This window comes from Molothrus aeneus, chromosome 17 (assembly GCF_037042795.1).
Source record: "Molothrus aeneus isolate 106 chromosome 17, BPBGC_Maene_1.0, whole genome shotgun sequence".
Lineage (NCBI taxonomy): Eukaryota > Metazoa > Chordata > Aves > Passeriformes > Icteridae > Molothrus > Molothrus aeneus.
Window position 1 is genome coordinate 7,056,848 of NC_089662.1, and position 17,855 is coordinate 7,074,702.

At 47.0% G+C, this 17,855-nt stretch overlaps 2 protein-coding genes across 3 annotated transcripts; one reads left to right on the top strand and one right to left on the bottom strand.

Moving 5' to 3' along the window:
- The first annotated feature begins 1,108 nt into the window (after window positions 1-1,108).
- Window positions 1,109-11,266, top strand: EPB42 (erythrocyte membrane protein band 4.2). The gene is made up of 13 exons (XM_066561638.1): window positions 1,109-1,211; window positions 2,634-2,819; window positions 3,495-3,725; window positions 4,311-4,429; window positions 5,416-5,538; window positions 5,886-6,060; window positions 6,745-6,883; window positions 7,269-7,372; window positions 7,721-7,963; window positions 8,803-9,114; window positions 9,555-9,715; window positions 9,958-10,091; window positions 11,012-11,266. Exons 1-13 carry the CDS (start codon window positions 1,202-1,204, stop codon window positions 11,160-11,162), a joined length of 2,088 nt encoding a protein of 695 aa, XP_066417735.1. The 5' UTR covers window positions 1,109-1,201; the 3' UTR covers window positions 11,163-11,266.
- Window positions 10,209-17,781, bottom strand: CCNDBP1 (cyclin D1 binding protein 1). Of its 2 annotated transcripts, none has more exons than XM_066561640.1 (11): window positions 17,668-17,781; window positions 17,517-17,576; window positions 16,813-16,892; window positions 16,173-16,254; window positions 15,623-15,719; window positions 15,285-15,358; window positions 14,911-14,987; window positions 14,033-14,286; window positions 13,588-13,648; window positions 12,515-12,561; window positions 10,209-12,166 (listed from the first exon to the last, which is right to left on the bottom strand). In XM_066561640.1, exons 1-11 carry the CDS (start codon window positions 17,732-17,734, stop codon window positions 12,058-12,060), a joined length of 1,008 nt encoding a protein of 335 aa, XP_066417737.1. In that variant the 5' UTR covers window positions 17,735-17,781; the 3' UTR covers window positions 10,209-12,057. The 2 variants fall into 2 exon arrangements, with proteins under 2 accessions (XP_066417737.1, XP_066417736.1); XM_066561639.1 differs by having other exon boundaries at window positions 14,033-14,303; window positions 14,874-14,987.
- Window positions 17,782-17,855: the final 74 nt, after the last annotated feature.

Consider the following 17,855-nt stretch of genomic DNA (forward strand, 5'->3'; position numbering starts at 1 on the left):
CCAGGCTTTGTAATGAAAGTCAGAGCAGTCAAAGCTCACATGAGGCAGGAGCATTCCCTTGTTACAAAGAAGGGAACAATCTCCTGGGCTGCCTCAGGTAAAGAATTGCCAGCAGGTCCAGGGAGCTGATTCCGGCCTTAGGCAGCGCTGCTGAGGCCACACCTGCAGTGCAGTGCCCAGAGCTGGGCTCATCACTGCAAGAGGGGAGCAGCAGCCCTTGGTGACCCTGCTGGAGCAGGAGCTGGGACAAGATGACCTCTGAGGTCCCCTCCAGCCTCAACCACTCTGCAGTTATCCTGTGAATCTATACAGATAAGGCCATGCTGTAAAAAACTAAAACTCAAGAGAGTTTGTTTCTAGCTTAAATGACACATGTAAGCAAACAATTGTAAAATTTAATAAAGGAATACTAGAAAACCACCAAACTCACTGGACTATATTATTGTAATCAACTTCTCAATTTATTTTTGAGTTTGTTGGAGATGATAGGTTTCTGCAAAACTATTGATGACTCACTCCAGAGTGAAAGCTTTTCATTTCTGATATCTTATTTCTTGTCCTTTGACCAATTATTATCAATCCAGTGACATTCTTTTTATATTACAGCAACTTTAGGAACCTATTTAGTCCAAGTCTCCTGCTCAATATTTTTAAATAATCTCCATTAAGCTACACAAATTCAGTTGTTTCTTGTAACATATTTTCTCATTTTAAGTGGTTTCACTTTTCTGAATTAGGCACAAGAGCAATGGATGCACTGAGTGTATTTTTTAACTCCTTGAAGGGTTTAGGATCTAAGTAGCTTGGGGTCAATGTTGGACAGCAGTTGTCCAAAACTGCCATTGGAAGTGCATCTGTGCATTGTTCAGAGCCATATTAAGACCTGCATTTCCTACTCTGGGCTCCTCAGTGCACAGCTCCTTGAAGGAATTGTCACTGGCTGTCTCTAAATGCTTCACAGCCTGCTGTGGAACTTCACCTCATCTGTAGCCTGTCTTCAGTGTGGTCTGAGAGATAAAAGAGTCCTCAACATCTGCACACCAGATAAGCTGGAAAGGTGGCAACACCACGTCCCACCCTGTGCAAAGAAATCAAGCAAACAGCTTTGCAAGAGGACAGTTTTTAACACAGCTGGAGGAAGGAGCCACTGCCCACCAGAGCAAGGAGAAGCTGAATATTTTCATGGTTCCCAGAACCAGCCATGGGACAAGGTAAGCAAAAATCATTTTTGTTAGCTCCAAGCATTTGCCAGCTGTGTGTCAGGAAGAACAACAGTTCGAGCTCCAAGACAGAGTTCATGAGGCTTGGGGAAGGGCTGAGCTTGCAGGGCAGGAGCCAAGTGCTCTAAAGGCTTAGGGAGCTCAGTCTGCATGGCAGACTGCACAAAAAGGCTCAGCAATCAAAAGCCTCTCCTCCTGAGAGGAGGCTGAGGAGCAGTAAGAAGCAGCTAAGGCAGACAGGTGAGGGTTTGGAAGCAAAGGTGATGAATCCTCAGCACAGGGAATGAGGGGGTGGGAGGAATTAAGGAGACAACACGACTGAAACAGAGAGATGCCCAAGTGTTTGAGCCTCTGGAGCAGGGAAACAAGGCTCCAGACAACCTTGAAGAAAGTGACACTAAGATCCATGAAAAGCCGTATGAGGGAGAGGGAGCCAGACTCCACTCACTGATCTACAAGACAGACAGAACAGACATCTTCATCACAGAGAAGAAAACAGATGAGGTCAGAGCTGGCTCCATAAGGCCTGAACTGGTGCAGGGCTCTGGACTGGGACAGCCATGAGGGGATTTGAAAGCCAGACCAGAATCTTTCACTGAAAACATCACATGGGAAAAAAAATTATGTGGGGAAAAGAGAAACAGAGCACACAATCCAGTAAGAGTCCCCAACAAACACAGAAGGGACAACCACAATGGGGGAAGGTATCAATGCAGAGGACGAGACAGGACAAGACATCAGGAGAAAGCAGAGCAGTGAAATCTGCAGAGAGCAGTTATGGCTTCAGCACAGGAGCAATCAGTTTAGACAGCAGAGAAATTATTTATGGACTTAAAAGTTTTTAGCTGCAAGAGAGAGACGAGCATGTGTCACATAAGGGGCAGCAGTTACAACCCACAGGGCCAAGGATCTTAGTGATGGGCTACAAGCCAAAGAGGTAAATAAGGTCAGGATGATCCCAAAGCTGAGACAAAACAGGGAGTAACTGGGTGCTTGAAATTGTGACAATTTTTTTTCTGTCTTCTGGCGCTGGACAGGAGCACATATGATGTGTATAAAGCTTGTGTAGGAGACAGGAGGAGGATCTTTCCTGTCTCCTGCATGGCATTGTCAGCTGATGTGGTACAAAGTAGGAAAACTGGTGTTTGATCCAGGTGTGCATTTGAACCAGCAGTGAAGGTTGCACTTAATGATGTCAGGTGTAAGCAAAGGCAGCTCAACAGTCGCTCAACCCCAGACCAGCCAAGCTCAGAGTGAAGTCCCCACCATTACTGGATAGAAAGTCTCAAAGGCAGGGGGAGAATGGGTGTTTCTCCACTCAATCAGCTGTTTGTCATCCCCAGAATGTGGCTCAGGGCCTGACTACAGCCAGCTCACAGCCCCAAACTCATTCTGTACCTTCTCACACTACAGGTCTGAGCATCCAAAAATGTGATTTCATGATCCCAGAGAATAACAAAAGCCACCACACAGAAGAAATCAGCACTAAAAGGCTCATAGTGAGGCGGGGACAGCCATTCACCATCACTGTGAGCTTCTCAGCTCCAGTACACAACTACCTGAAGCAGATGAAGAGGACCTTCCTCATCGTACAGACAGGTAATGCCAGTACAAACCTACCAGAGCTCTGCTCCTCCGCCCACCTGAGGAACAGAGCTGGGGGCAAAAGCCATCTCCAGAGCTGGGCAGGGGTGCCAAATTTAGATGTGGGGCCAGTGAACTGTTTATGTGAGGCAAAGCAGAGTCTCCTGCAGGATCACAACCAGATCCCTTCCAGAAGAGACACTGCACACAACAACCAACACAGCTTCACTATTCCATGGTTACAAAATGCTCATGGGATCTCTTCTGGCTTTTGGGGTTAGGAATGTTCAAACCTAGCTGGCCTGTCACAGGTTTTTCTGTTAGAGTGTTTTCTAGTGAGAGCCCTGAGAAGGGCAGCAGCTTTCAGCCCCAGCTTGTTTCACCATATTGTGAGCACTGGGCTCTGACTTCTGTTACAAGACACCAAATTCCACAGGAACAGCAGGGCTGCACCATTCTGGCCATTCCTGGTTGCTACAAATCTAGGGAAAGCACATCTTACTGTCAAGCAGGGAGGCCTGAGTGCATTCCTGACCTTAGCAAGGTTCAGTGGGCATTGAGCTGCTAAAGGGTCACGGCCCTCTCACAAGGAGAGCTGTGGCTCCAGAGATAGACAAGGTCCCTGCAGGCTGCACACGTGAGGAATAAACAATGTTTGGAATAAACACAACCAGATTTCTTTGTCTGCAGGACCACATTCTTCCAAAGCAGATGAAATCCAGGCTGAATTTCCCATCTCCAGCCTGGGAGACCAGAAGCAGTGGAGTGCAGCAGTGGAAGAACAGGACCCAAACTTCTGGACCCTGCGTGTGAACACACCTGCCAATGCCCCCATTGGCCAGTACACTCTGCTTTTCCGTGCCTCCAAATCCCCTCAGCTCCTGGGCAACTTCACCCTCCTCTTTAATCCCTGGTGCAGAGGTAGGTGGTCAGAAACAGAAAGGCAGGCTGGGATCAGCCACTTCACAAAAAACACTTTGGAGCTGTGGCACTGCCTCCATGGAGGGAGGCTGGGGCTGACTCACCCAGTGCTCCTTCCACTCCTGCCCTGCTCCCCACAGCACCTCAGGAGAGAGGTAGGGGTTCATAGAGCCCAAATTTTCCTGCCTCAGCACTTCTGCCTCTTCCTGGAGTACTGCACTGCAAGAGCCCTGTCCTTCTGCTAAGGGAAAAAATGTGTTTCCTATAATAGAGATTTTAGGATGAGTCAAGATTATAATTGGTTTGGTTAAGGCCACTGTATCCTTCTTAGTATTAGACCTCATCAGCCAGGAGAGTAGAAGAGCCAGCCAGTGCAACAGCCTGGGTCCAGAGGAGCTTTTTGGACAAGGCAATGGAGATGACAATGAAATTCTTCTTTCCTGTCTGATTTACAGTCTGAGGTATTTTTCAGGGCAGAATGCCAGGGACTGCCAAACCACAGTGGAATCTGCTGATGCATGAGAGATGCTAGTGCATCTGAGACCAGCAATGCTTTCTTCCTGATGCTTTTTTCCTCTAATCCAGATGATGAGGTGTTCCTGGCTAATGAGGCACAGCGGCAGGAGTACATCTTAAACCAAGATGGCATCATCTACCAGGGGACTGAAAATGCAATCCTAGCCCAACCCTGGGACTTCAGTCAGGTAAGCAAGAGGTCCAATATGTCTGTGCTCTCTTCCAATCACCAGCAGAGAAAAGGTGCATAAACCTGGTGTGTACAGGAAACTCTGATGAAAGAGCTCTATTCATCTCCATGTTCTCTGCACCCACTTCCTCCTGTGCAGGAGAACAAGGACCTGTCTATGAAGTCCTATAACCCAGCACATGAAATTTTAGCTTCCCTCTCAGGCTATCCTCTATAAAGGAATGCATTGCTCTGTATCTGAGCTTTGTGTGCCTTCCTTTCATCAACAGGTATAAAAGCATTTAACAGAGCTCAATAATACTGTCTCTATCTTACAGGTAAAGTGAGGACAAGAAGATCTTTCTGTTTGTCTGAGGCCATCTGACATAGCCAGTGATTATTTCACTTTTGTGCCAGCAGATCATAAAAGTGTCTCTGTGCCAGAAAAGTGTTGTCACCTTATCACAGGGGTTCCATACTGTTATCTCCTTATCACAAAAGTTTCATACCTGCTTGGTGTTTCTCATGGGCAGCTCCTCAGAGCACTGACTCTTTCTCCTTCACAAAGCAGCCAACTGACTCCAGTTCCCTTCTCAACCAGCCACCCCCACTCTTTTATAGCATCTTCTTCTCATTGGTCACAGCTGTGGCCTGTTAAAGTCAGGCCTGTTCCTAATCTTTGATAATTGACCCAGCTGCAACTCCTTAGGGGTGAGATTACTTTCTACACCATCTTTATTTTCTTATATTCTATCCCCTTACAGAAAAGCATCAATTTCCCTCAATCAGGGAACACAGTTTCATGCTGATGCATTCCCCACCTTCAATAAAGTTGGAGGTCTGTCCTCAGCTCCCCCTGCAGATCTCTGCCCTCCTTCACAGCCCACTTACCTAAAACCATCAGCAGAAAGGGAGAAACAATCTGCACAGTCACAAACCCTCGTAGGGACTCAAGAGAACAAAAGTTCACGGAGAATTTCCTGCAGTGATGTGCTCTTGTTTCAGTTTGAGGAGGATATGCTTGACATCTGCTTCATCCTGCTGGCTCTGGGGGAGCACTCCCAAAGAGAAAAGGATCCTGCCCAGCGCAGAAGCCCTGTCCATGTCTGCAGAGCAGCTGCTGCCATGGTAAGGAGGGCACAGAGCAGCCCTGACCCGAGCTGGGGGCACCTTCTTACCCCCAAACCATTGACCAAAGAGGAAGCCTGTTCCAAACAACACCTCCTGCCCATCTCCAGCCTGTCCTGATACTCCCTCAGCAGACACGTAGTGCTGCAGGAGGTTCTTAGCAGTGAAAATGCACTTACTGAATAAATCTCAGAGGAGACTGCTGCCCCTGTTCTGCTCAACTATGACACACAAAAAAGTCCTTCTGGTTTCATCTGCTTTGGGAGCAGCTTCCACAAACAGGATCAGGTGGACCTACCAAAGAGAGGCAATTCCTTCCTATATCTTTCTCTCCTCCTTCTCTGCAGCTGAACTGCAGTGAGTTTAGAAGCCTGACAGAATATGAGCCTGGGCAACACCATAATGGGACACCCCCTTCCAAGTGGCTGGGAAGCAGCCCCATCCTCCAGCAGTGGATTGCATCCCAATTCCAGCCCGTGCGCTCCGGGAGGTGCTGGGTGTTTGCTGCAGTCCTGTGCTCAGGTACAGGGGTGCTGGGTGTTTGCTGCAGTCCTGTGCTCAGGTACAGGGGTGCTGGGTGTTTGCTGCAGTCCTGTGCTCAGGTACAGGGGTGCTGGGTGTTTGCTGCAGTCCTGTGCTCAGGTACAGGGGTGCTGGGTGTTTGCTGCAGTCCTGTGCTCAGGTACAGGGGTGCTGGGTGTTTGCTGCAGTCCTGTGCTCAGGTACAGGGGTGCTGGGTGTTTGCTGCAGCCCTGTGCTCAGGTACAGGGGTGCTGGGTGTTTGCTGCAGTCCTGTGCTCAGGTACAGGGGTGCTGGGTGTTTGCTGCAGCCCTGTGCTCAGGTACAGGGGTGCTGGGTGTTTGCTGCAGTCCTGTGCTCAGGTACAGGTGTGTTTGCTGCAGCCCTGTGCTCAGGCCTTTCATCCTCGGGGCTGCTGCAGCCTTTCATCCTCGGGGGAGAGGCACATCTTTAGTGTCCACCACACCCAGCATCACTGCCTTTGAGATGAGAGGATCAGTACATCCATTCACTGAATGCACATGTGAATTTTATTTCCTGAGGGAGGGATGCCTTTTGCAAAGTCCAAACAGCAATCCTGGTGCCATTCCTAACAGGCCTAGCACCAGAAGAGGCTCTACATCTATCAGCAGAGGCACCCTTGGGGCAGGGTGCACAACTGATTCACAGCTCTCTCTTCTGCACAGTTTTGAGGTGCCTGGGAATTCCCACCAGGGTGGTCACTGGCTTTACCTGGGCTCACAACACCAAGAGCAGCCTGAGTGTGGATGAGTACTATGATGAGGATGGGACACTGCTGACACAGGACAAGAGTGCTCGTGTCTGGTAAGAACACATGGCAGGGCCCCAGCAAGAATTTGAGCCAATACTTGGACGTGGGAAATGAAACCCAGGGGAAAGGAAAGAGGTAAAACAGCTGCAAGGAGGTGACAGGAGACAGCTCAGCTGAAATCCTGTCTACAAGACTTGTTCTTGATAAACTGCTGCAACCCAAACTCAAGAGTGCCTTGTTTCTAGAGCCCACAAAGGAAGAATGATAGCCCAGTCCTGCTGCAGAAACTCCACTTGTTTCTCCACACACAACTCTTGCTCTTCTCAATATGAACTGAACTCCTTCAAGGGAGCACTAACAAGCTGTGGTTTGGCAAAAGCTTTACTGTACCTCAGGGCTCAGTCCCTGGATATAAGCTCATGCTGTTGGCTCTTGCAGGACCTTCCACGTTTGGAATGAATGCTGGATGGATCGTTCAGACTTGCTACCAGAGTACAGTGGGTGGCAGGCGCTGGATGCCACCTGCCAGGAAAAAAGCAAGGGTAAGATATCAGAGCAAGGGTAAGATATCAGAGCAAGGGTGGGGGGAAGTGAAGCAGGGGCAAATAAAGCTGTTCAATATTCCTCCTTTCCCATCTTCCAGGGGAAAGATGCAAAAAGACAGGAACTTACCCTGTTGACTTAGGCACAAAACTATCATTTATCTGTTTGGTTTGTGCAGCTCATGTGGTTCTAAGAGCTCTATCACTGCTTCCTAATGGCCTCCTAAACTAGATATTTCACCAGTATAGGTGTAAACTAAGGATGGGTTTAGTTGGGAAGTACATCCATTGGATGTACTTAGTTGGGAAAGCATCTGAATTCTTAACTGGACCACATTTTCTCTTCAGGTCTATCCTTCTGTGGGCCAGCCCCTGTTCATGCCATCAAGGAAGGGGACACACAGGTTGATTATGATGTCTGCTACTTCTTTGCTGCCATCAATGCCAAGTGTCACGTGTGGATACACAAAGCAGATGACACCCTCAAGCCAGCTTTTGGTGGCACAAAATACACTGGTAACAACATCAGCACCAAGAGTGTGGGCAGTGAGCGCTGTGAGGACATCACACAAAACTACAAATATCCTGAAGGTATGGGCAGGCACAGGCTGAGCACATTCCCTGTCACTATCACAAATCAGGAGTAAAAGACCAGAGCAGAGCCAAACCAGAGCACCAGGGTCATCCACTTCTCACTACCTCCCCTTCTTCAGTGGCACTAGAACACCTCATTCTCTCTGTCTACAGAGCCAAAGGAGAGGTCATCACCCAAACTTCACCCTGCTTAATGGCATTAAGGTCTGTGGAACACCAGGTGTTTGTTCACCAAGCACTTTCATGTCTGGAATACCTTTCTGATTTCTGTTATCTCTACACTCTGTACATCCACCTCCCATCACCTCTGTAATATAAATATGGATAGATGTATTTCAGACTCCAGCTTTCTGAAAAGGACTGTTGTGCTCTCAGATACTGCCTAAATCTCTCCCCCAACAAGCAGCTCCCCCCTTCAGAATCTGAGTGCTGTTTCCCTGGCTCAACCATTACACCCCATCTTGACCTGTGGCTTGTCTCCATGGCTCCAGGAGACAACTGCACCTTCTCCACACATGAGAGCAGGAACTGTGCCTTAGCTACAGCAACAAAAAATCAGCTGCTTCCTCTACTCTGAAATGTTTTTTAAAACCAAGGTGTTTTTAAAACTATGACAACTATTGCCAAGTAGAATCTGTCAGGCACATCCATTGAATATCCTGACAGCTGAAGCTGTCCAACTCATCCAACCAGAAGCACAAAAGGCTATCTCTCTATGTTCTTAGAAACAGTTACCTTCAGTACTACCAGGAGAAATCAATGCCATTCTCCTGCTGCTTCTCACTAGTAAACAGGAAACAGAACCAAAGTATGGGCTTCCTTTTTTTTTGTGACAGGTTCTCTCCAGGAAAAAAAAGTACTTGACAAAGCCTGCAGAAACATGAAGGAACTTGAGACAACCACCAGCAGCACACAGTTTATATTCATTCCTACTGCTCTGGAAGAGCCAGTCAACCTTTTCATCCACTTCCAGTCAAGTTCTTTGCAACTGGGACAAGATATGACACTTTCCATTGAAGTGTTTAACCACACTGATAGAGAAAAGGCTACTCATCTGGTAGTTGGGATCCAGGCTCTGCATTATAATGGTGTGCCCATTGCCCAGCTTTGGAAGGAGGAGTTTCATTTTAACCTCCACGGCAATTCAGGTAAGGACTCTCCTGGGTGCATGGCTAGAAAAGTCCTCTAGTGCTCTCATTTCAGAAAAGTTCTCCTAGCCCTAGGTTTACAAAAGGTTGGCTGAATAGTTGATTCTAGGTGATTTCCCAGAGAGATTGTGAAGTCTCCCTAATGGGAGATATTCCAGAATCGACTGGACACAATCCTGTGCCCCGGGGTGATCCTGCTTGGGCAGGGAGGTTGGACCAGATAATCCACTATTGTCCATTCCAACCTCACCCATTCTGTGAAGTAAAACACTTTGGCAACATCACCTTAGAGATTTTCAATCTGCAAATCCACTTGAGGTCACTTTAGCATTTAAATGCTGCAGCTTTTAGTTCAATGTTGGGCACTGAACACCCCTAGGTGTCATGCAGGGAAAGACCAGGCTGCATTCATCACTTCTTGCTTCACCACTCTGTTCCAGTCAATAACTTGAAGGTCTCTGTGCCTTACACATGGTTTGGAAAAGAGCTGGGAGAGAACCAACTGCTCAGGCTGACTGCTGTGCTCAGAGACGAGGACTCCTCCTTCATGTACCTGGCACAGGAAGAAATCAGCATTGGTGATTCCCCTCTCACCATTGAGGTAAGATTGGGCTGCCATTCTGCCACCGCAGTGGGGAGAAAACAGCTTTTACAGTCATAAGCAGCAAAACAATTCTGCTGAGTTCTGGGACTCTCTGAGAAAGCAGAGCAGAAGAAATTAAGCTGGACTTTGCCTCTTCTGGCAAATGGTACCTCAGGCACGGAAAAATCATACAGCTCCCTTTAATCATAGAAGAATATATTTTCTTCTCTCAGTTTCAGCCCATTTGCTTCTTTCAACAGTTCCCAGAAAACATGGTCCAGTATGAGCCCAGCACAGCAAAGATCAGCCTCCAAAACCCCCTCATGGAGCCCCTGGAGCAGTGTGTGATAGCAGTCACAGGGCGAGGGCTCATTTACAGACAAAGGAATTACAGGTAAGGGCAAAGTGATGATCCAAGAACAGCAAATGGAAAAAGAGACACAATACAAGCAAGAGAAACCCTCGCACAGGAAAGGCTGTCCCCAAAAATAACCAGGCAACAACATGGCAGGAAGATATCACTATGGCGTAAAGCCCCGAGCATCCCATCCTTTATTTACAGATAATACAGATGATTTTCATGCTGAAAAGGAGAAAACCCAGCTAAGAGAACTTTCAACAGATGTGCAATACCCAAGTTGAAGCCAATACAGCATCTGTAAAAGCTTCAACATCAAAGACATAGACAGCAAAAGGAAAACCTCCTGCCAACAAAAAGGATAACCAAAGAAATGCCACAAGACTTAGTCAGAAACACACATGAAATAAGACAAAGTTAGAGGGCACTGAAATGAGCTATGAAATTTTGAAATTATTTGCTCTTGAGAAATCAATTACTTTCCAGTGAGCAAGTTGAACATCCTTAAGTGGAGTAAAACTGTACTGTTTATGGCATCTTTCCATCCATTACCCACTGTAAAAAATAAAGACAGTGGTATCTTCCTCTTCTCTGCTGAAGAACCAGGCAAATGTGACTTAGCCAAGAGCCACCAAAGGGGCTGGTACCTTTTTTTCCTTTTGCTGTCTATGCTCCCCTTCACATGACAAACACCCCACATTTGTCTCAAGAAGCTGCATTAGGAGAAAGTCCCCTTAGATATCTCCATGGAGGGCTTCAACTCTCCTGTCCTATCTCCCTCCCAAACTACTGTTAGATGACGATTTCACTGTGGTAGTTCAAGATTTCTTCTATTTCTTTTCATTCCTTTCCTTCTTTTTGGCACCACATTCCTGTCTAGCTAATGCATATCCCAGACACAGGAAACTAAGAACACAAAGAGGGTCATTCCTGTATGATCCTTTCTCTCCTTTCAGGTTGGGCTCTGTGCAAGCTAAAAGCACTCAAGAGCTGGAAATCCCATTCACCCCCACCCGAGCAGGGCCCAGCAGACTCACTGCATGTCTTACCTGCCTCCAGCTCCACAACCTGAAGAGCTACAGAACAACCAACATTGCAGCTGCCTGAGGCCAGCTCAGAACAGGTCCTTACCAAAGAGTGGCTGTGATCTGTGCCCTGATCATGGGCAAACACAGATGTTAACAGTTTAATAAAAGTTATATTTAAAACCATATCTGATTTTGATTATTTGCACAAACTCGACTCTCTCCCATCTGCCACTATGTCCGCTCTGCAGTTTTAGAAGCTGAGCCTCACTGTGACAAACATGGGCTGAATGCTGAAGCAGACAGGGCAGTTCTCACCACACCTGTGCTGAGTCCACCAGTGCTTAAGTCTTCTGCCCTACCTGTGATAAAGTAAAGGGTATCCTGGAATTTTAAAGTGATGATAGACATAGCATGTCTCAAGGGATATATATTTTTATATATATATATATAGGGGGTATCTCCCCCTGTAGATCCTTGACATTGGTAAGGTAGTAAACAATATTTTCTGCTGCTTTCTGAGAAAATAAGAGAAAGCTCATTCACTGGTCTCTAAGACAGTGAACAGGAAATAGAGAGGAAATAGTAGCAGTGCAGAACATTTTATAATTATTCACTGGGCTGCTTGCAAAAGAAGCAAGACCCTTTCATTCTGTATATATCCTTTGCCCTCTGAAGACAGATAAAGCAACTAATGTAAATCTAGCAATGTTTTATTTTTCTCTGAACTCCACAGTAGCTGTAATGTCCAAAGAATGGGGCACGTTCAGAAGCAGAACTGCATCATCCCAAGAATCCAAGCAAAATGACACCTTTGCCATGGCAAAGGGCAACTTCCTGGAGAAGTTCTTCCAAGTAGCAGTGAATTTCTCTCCTCCACTGTTCTCATCATTTTCCAAACAGCCAAAGAACAGCAAAGTTCACTGGAAGTGCAGATGCCAGAGCCAGTGGCAGCAACACGCGGAGGCACAGAAGAGTTAAAGCTGACCCTGTGTGAAGTTCTTGACTTTGTTCATGTTGTGATCTACTGCACCAGTTAGAAACTGCACCCAGCCTTCCTCTGATGGTGGACATACATGGCTTGTCCTGCAAAAGGGGAGGAAATTCATTAGAGAAGCCTCCTGGTGTGTTATGCATCCAAACACGGGGGTATTGTGAAGTTCTGAATAACCACAGCAGTAAAACAGGGCTGCTCTAGCCCCAGAGGGCTTTGAGCAAGAACCCACACTCATGTCTGCAGTCCCAAACCCAAAATAAGGAACCACCATCATCCCTAGCATCTTTTTCCCATCCCTTTGTGACCAGATAACATCATCATTGCTCTGAAATGCCAGCATCTGCTGTCTAGAAATGAGTCATCTTTGACATGAGGCAGAAAGGAATCAACCTTCATAGCAGGGAACACACACTTACAAAACTGTAGCTCATACTCACTTGGCAATCTCTAAGACTTTCGTTAATACTGAGGCCAATTTAGCAGCCTAGAAAGAAACAAAAGGGAAATAAGGTAAGCCAAATGAGAGGAAAAGGAGGGTCTGAACAGTACTGGAAAATAAAAGAGGACTATAGGGATGCACAAAAGCCTAGAATGAATAAAACTGCCATGGATCCTGATGCAGAATGAAGTTATCCATCACTGCCATGCTGGAAGGGCCTCCCAACCTACTCCTGACTGTGACAGGTAAAAAAAAACACCTGTTTTTTAAAGCATACATTATTTTTTTTTTAATAAGCCTATTAGAAATTAGTAACTGATATTAAAGTACAAAGTTGCAAGTGATTGATTTTAATGCAATTTGATATTAAAAATGTTTTTAAATTTCTTTTTTATTAAAAAAAAAAATCAAGCCACTGGCCAAAGGCATGAAACACGATTAAGAATAAAAGAAATCCCAGATACAAGGAGATTTGTACTTGATTTATGATGCTAGGGATGTTTCAAAGTTCAGTCAGGTTGCCAGAGGGTTGCCTAGTCAAGTTTTCAGTGTTGCCAAAGATGCAGACTCCATTGCTTCTCAAACAGCTTGTTTCAGTGCTTAAATACACTCACTGTAAGAGTTTTTCATTTAATGGATAGCTTTATTTGAGCAAGACTGCACTACCCAAGAAAGGAAGTACATCTGCAGTACCTAGGCAGCCTTAGACATCACTTTCCTGAGGCTCTATCACTGCAAATCTCGGTGGATTATAGTTCAGAGCTGAAGCTTTAAGTACCTTGAAGAGGTACAGATGCAGAATGTGTGTCCACCTGAAGGAAGTTAAGTGTGCAAGAATAAATGGCACTCTTCATCCCTAAGAAATTATTACTGGGGCAGTCACTAGTACCCATCTCTCCCTGAAGTCACAGAACCCCTCCAATCTGATTTCTTCCCATTCCCTAGAGCCAGGCCACTGTCCCAGGTGCAGGTGCTCAGACACTGAGCTATCAGGACTGCAGACACTCAGACACTGAGCTATCAGGACTGCAGACACGCAGACACTGAGCTATCAGGACTGCAGATACTCACATTAAGTCGCACAGCCAATGGGTTCACAGGTGGGTACATGCTCAGTGCCAGCTCATCAACACTGGAACACAAAAGAGGGGAGCAAGGAAGGAATGTTCTGATAGCACAACTCACACACCCTGGTCAAAGCCTGCCCCAATCCTGAATTGGTCAGGAACAACAGAGAGATGTCAGCTGTACCTATGGGATGCTTCCCACTGCCTTCTCAGTCATCTGTGTGTCCCTCTCACCATGGAGTGAGACGTGGTCACAGCTCCATCCCCTATGCTTCTCTCCTGACCTACACAACCCTCAACAGCTTAACAGCCTTCCCACCACATCTGTGTCCACCACCTCCTCACAGCTCCAGTATCATAAAGCTTGTTCCTAACTCCTCACTCAAGACCTCAAAGAAAGACGAGGACTGCTCTAGAGGGAAAAGCAGCAAGGGGAGAACCCTGCTTACCTTGGGCTGATCTCATTAGCAATGTCTGCCAGGTCATCCAGCTGTGCAATGTGCTCTGGAGAATCAGCTTTGCCATGGGCCTTCACTGCAGCCAAGACCTTCTTCAGGCAGGCTTTAGAAGCTTTCATCAGTCCCATGCAGGAGCTGAGCAGCTGCCTGTCAGCCTCTGACCAGTACGTGTCCCTGTTGCCCCGAAAGCCCAGCTCTTCATCTTCCATGATGTCCCCATAGGGATCCTGCCCTTCCACCAGTGCCTGAGAACACAGAGGCACTGAAAATCCAGAGCCTAGCATCAATTCCAGTAACACCCAGGAGCAAAGGGAAAGCATAAGCTAGACATTATAAAAACAATTAATGGAGAAATCTCAGTTGGTTAATGCTAAAATGACTGGATTAAGAAAAACCATCAGTCTAACAGTGCAAACAGCAAGAACCTGGTGAACTCTTACATGATTCTAAATTGCCTCCCTCATTCCCAATTCAGGACATGGCTTTATGAAAATCTTATACAACGTAAACCAGGCTTGAGAATAAAAACTCATTAAAATCCATGCATAAAACAATAATCTATGTCATGTCAGAGCAAATTGATATTAAAGCCTGTAAATAAAATAATTGCTGTGTTCCATCACTGAACCACCCTAGAGGGTGGCTGGGCACTGGAACAGGCTCCCCAGAGAAGTGGTCACAGCCCCAAACCTCCCAGAGTTCAAGGAGCATTTGGACAACTCTCAGGCACACGGTGGGATTGTTTGGGTGGTCCTGTGCAGGACCAAGAGCTGGACTTGATGATCCTCGTGTATCCCTTCCAATTCAGAATATTCTGAGTCTATGAACCCACCACTGCATGTCCCTCTAAGGCTTAGGGGCTTCCTTACATGTTCCATCTCCTCCACAGCATCCTTGACCACACCTAGAGATGCAGCCAGAGCCGACACAACTGCTGCCTGGTTATCTGCAAAAGCAAAAGGATGAAAACTGTGGCACCCCACTGTTTCAAATCAGTTTGCAACAACCTCCATCCAGGCTTGCAATCACTGTAGGATCAAACTTCCTGCAGAGCTCAGAGCTGCACTGTTGTCAGACAAAGAATCTGACCTGGTTTCCAAGCTTATACATTTCAAAACCAGTCAAGTTTTTGAGTTATTCTCTATTCAGCTTTTATTGTACCAGCTGGAATGCCCTTGCAAAAGCTGTTGATATTCCAAGACAATGCATCCTGGAGCTGTTGCTCTGCATTTACACCACTCACCTCGTGGCAGGTTAGACACTTGCTCACAGGCCTCCCACACACCTCCAGTTGATATCAGCTGTTCCTGAGACAAGCTGAAACAAAACAAAACCCTCAAGGTCAGAGTCAATAACAGCACTGTGCTAGACTGTGGTTTGTTTCATTTTCTGCAACAACAAAGATGATAAACACCAGCAAAAGTTCTGCTGCAAAGATGTCACCAACCAGCTTGTCACTAGGATGCCAAGTCTGTGTAAAGCCCTCACTGCCTCCTGACAAGTATACTTGTAACATTTTCTTGCCTTTTTTCCCAAAAATTATCACAAAAATCACAGAACTGTGCAATTGAAAATGACAACCTCTCCACTGGGGCATTGAGAATTGTGTCTGTGAGCTGGATCATCCCTTCCACTACTTCAGTGGTAGCATCTCGAACCATCTTCCGAAGGGTAGTACCTGGGTGAGACAGAGAAAGAGCAAGAAAGTTGGCACAAAGACAGCACTGACAGAAAGCAAGTGCCAAAGATGAACACACAGACTGCTCTGTTTGTGTGGATACACTGTATAAATGAAGCTACATGTATTCTGAAGAAAGGAAAACCCTTCCCAGTTCCAAAAGAACTCTGGACAAGGATTTCAACACTTCATAAATTTCAATGCTCAATCAACTACGCAACTTCCTACATCATCACTCTCCCACAGATGGAAACCTGCAGCAGCAGACAGACAAGTATCTCACTCATAAACACGTTCAAAGTCTACAGAACAGCTGATAATGGGATACCATGCTAATAAAAACTTGCTGATACCAGACCTCACTAGGCTCTGAAACACTGGGTTTCTCTATATAGTGGTGGTGAAAGAACCCTCATCCTATACAGTGGTGACTGCCTTGCTTCACTAGCTCACCTTGGCCCTTGGGTAGCCAGTAGTACACTGTGGCAACTGCAAGAATGGCATTTTGGACATCCTCACTCAGCTTCCGGCAGTTCTGAAAACAGAGAGGCAAAAGGATCACCCATGAGTAACACACAGCTGCACCACAGTTAGAAATCCTCCCAAGCAATCACTGGCTTTCAGACTGCTCTGAGTAAACAAATACAGCACAAGAAGAAGTCACCGTAAGCAAGCTGTATGCATCTTAGCCTGCCTCATGATTTAGTAACAAAACACTCCCTGGTGTGGTGGTCATGCATCAGAAAAGAAAAAGTAACTTAGATCATTATTCTGAAATGAAGGTCTTTTTTTTTCCTCTCCTCTGAACACCTGTATGATAAACTTCTCCCAACTGATAGCAAAAATATTGCATATTCTTTGTTAAACCTAAGGTCTGTATTCTCCAAAAATCTGTCTATTAGCAACAAGTTGTAGCTGTAAAAGAATATAAGAACATTTTTATTTAGTATATCTCCCTACCTTAGAGAAATTTGTTCTCTGGGCAGTTTTTGGATTATATTAATACACTCTACAGTACACAGCCCATTTAGTCAAATGACCTGAATCTTGCAAACACACTGCAATTTCATGGTCTGTCAAGGCTTTCTCTCACCTCTGCAGAAGGTAGTGGAGGCCTTGAGAATGCCAGACTCAGCTTTGTAGCTTCCTGTGATGTTACTTGGAATGTCTGACCTAAAAAATAATCCAACAGGAGCAAAAGAAGAGAAAGTAACTCAGGTAAAAGATAAAAGAACAGAGGAGCAGCTCTGATTCTACTGCTTGTTTACCATTTCACCCAAGCCATACAAACATATACACTAAACCCCACTACAAAGAAAAACTCCCTGCTGCATTTGTGCCATGCATTGCTTCTGTCTGCTTTTTCTCACTTGGCTGGTAGTGTACCCCAGTCTGCATCCTGGTTCATGACCTGTTCACCAGGATGTGCCAGGAGGCTTTAACAGGGACCTTTATAAACCTTGTGTGAACGGTTCTATATCGGCCTTTGCTTTGCCACACCTTGGAGCGTTTGGTGACCAGTTAGGGTGGTCAGGCACAGGAACGGGCGGTGGAGGAGCCACTAACCCTGGGGATGTTCAGGAGGCTGGATCTGGCACTGACGTGCTTTATGGTTTACAGCTGAGCAAACGATTAGCGGCTGAACTTGATGATCTTCAAGATCTCTCTCTTCCAAGCTTGCCCATTCCGTGACTCCGTGAGTCCCTCAGCCGGAGACCCGCGGGGATGGCAGCCCTGCCCCGGACAGGCCCTGGCACCCCCGAATCCCGGCCCGGCCCGGCCGCTCCCCGCCCGTACCTAGCGCGTCCCAGAAGCGCGGCAGCTCGAACGGCTCTCGGCCCTCGCTCGGCTCTCCCTCTGCAACGGCACAGACACAGCTCAGCCCGCGGGGAGCCGGCCCGGCTCGGCCCGACCCCCGCCCGGCCCCGGCCCCGGCCCCGGTCCGCACCTCGCAGCCGCGCCAGCACCGCCCGCAGCGCCCCGCGCACGTCCCGCAGCGGCTCCCGCGCCTCCATCGCTGCGGGGCGGCCCCGGAGCGCCTCAGAGGCGCGTCACGTCCGCTCCGAGAGCGGCCCCGCCCCATGGACACGGCCCCGTAAAGACAGCCCCACCCCATAGAGACAGCCCCATAGAGAC

Bases quoted from the DNA above. Each gene is read 5' to 3' on its own strand.
- EPB42 (XM_066561638.1), top strand. The intron at 6,061-6,744 runs GTACAGGGGTGC...TCTTCTGCACAG, and splicing joins TGCTGCAGTCCTGTGCTCAG to TTTTGAGGTGCCTGGGAATT. The intron at 6,884-7,268 runs GTAAGAACACAT...TGGCTCTTGCAG, and splicing joins GACAAGAGTGCTCGTGTCTG to GACCTTCCACGTTTGGAATG.
- CCNDBP1 (XM_066561639.1), bottom strand. From the start codon at position 17,734: ATGGAGGCGCGGGAGCCGCTGCGGGACGTGCGCGGGGCGCTGCGGGCG. The intron at 17,577-17,667 runs GTGCGGACCGGG...GTGCCGTTGCAG, and splicing joins GGTGCTGGCGCGGCTGCGAG to AGGGAGAGCCGAGCGAGGGC. The intron at 14,304-14,873 runs GTGGGTTCATAG...CTGGATTTTCAG, and splicing joins CCTTAGAGGGACATGCAGTG to TGCCTCTGTGTTCTCAGGCA.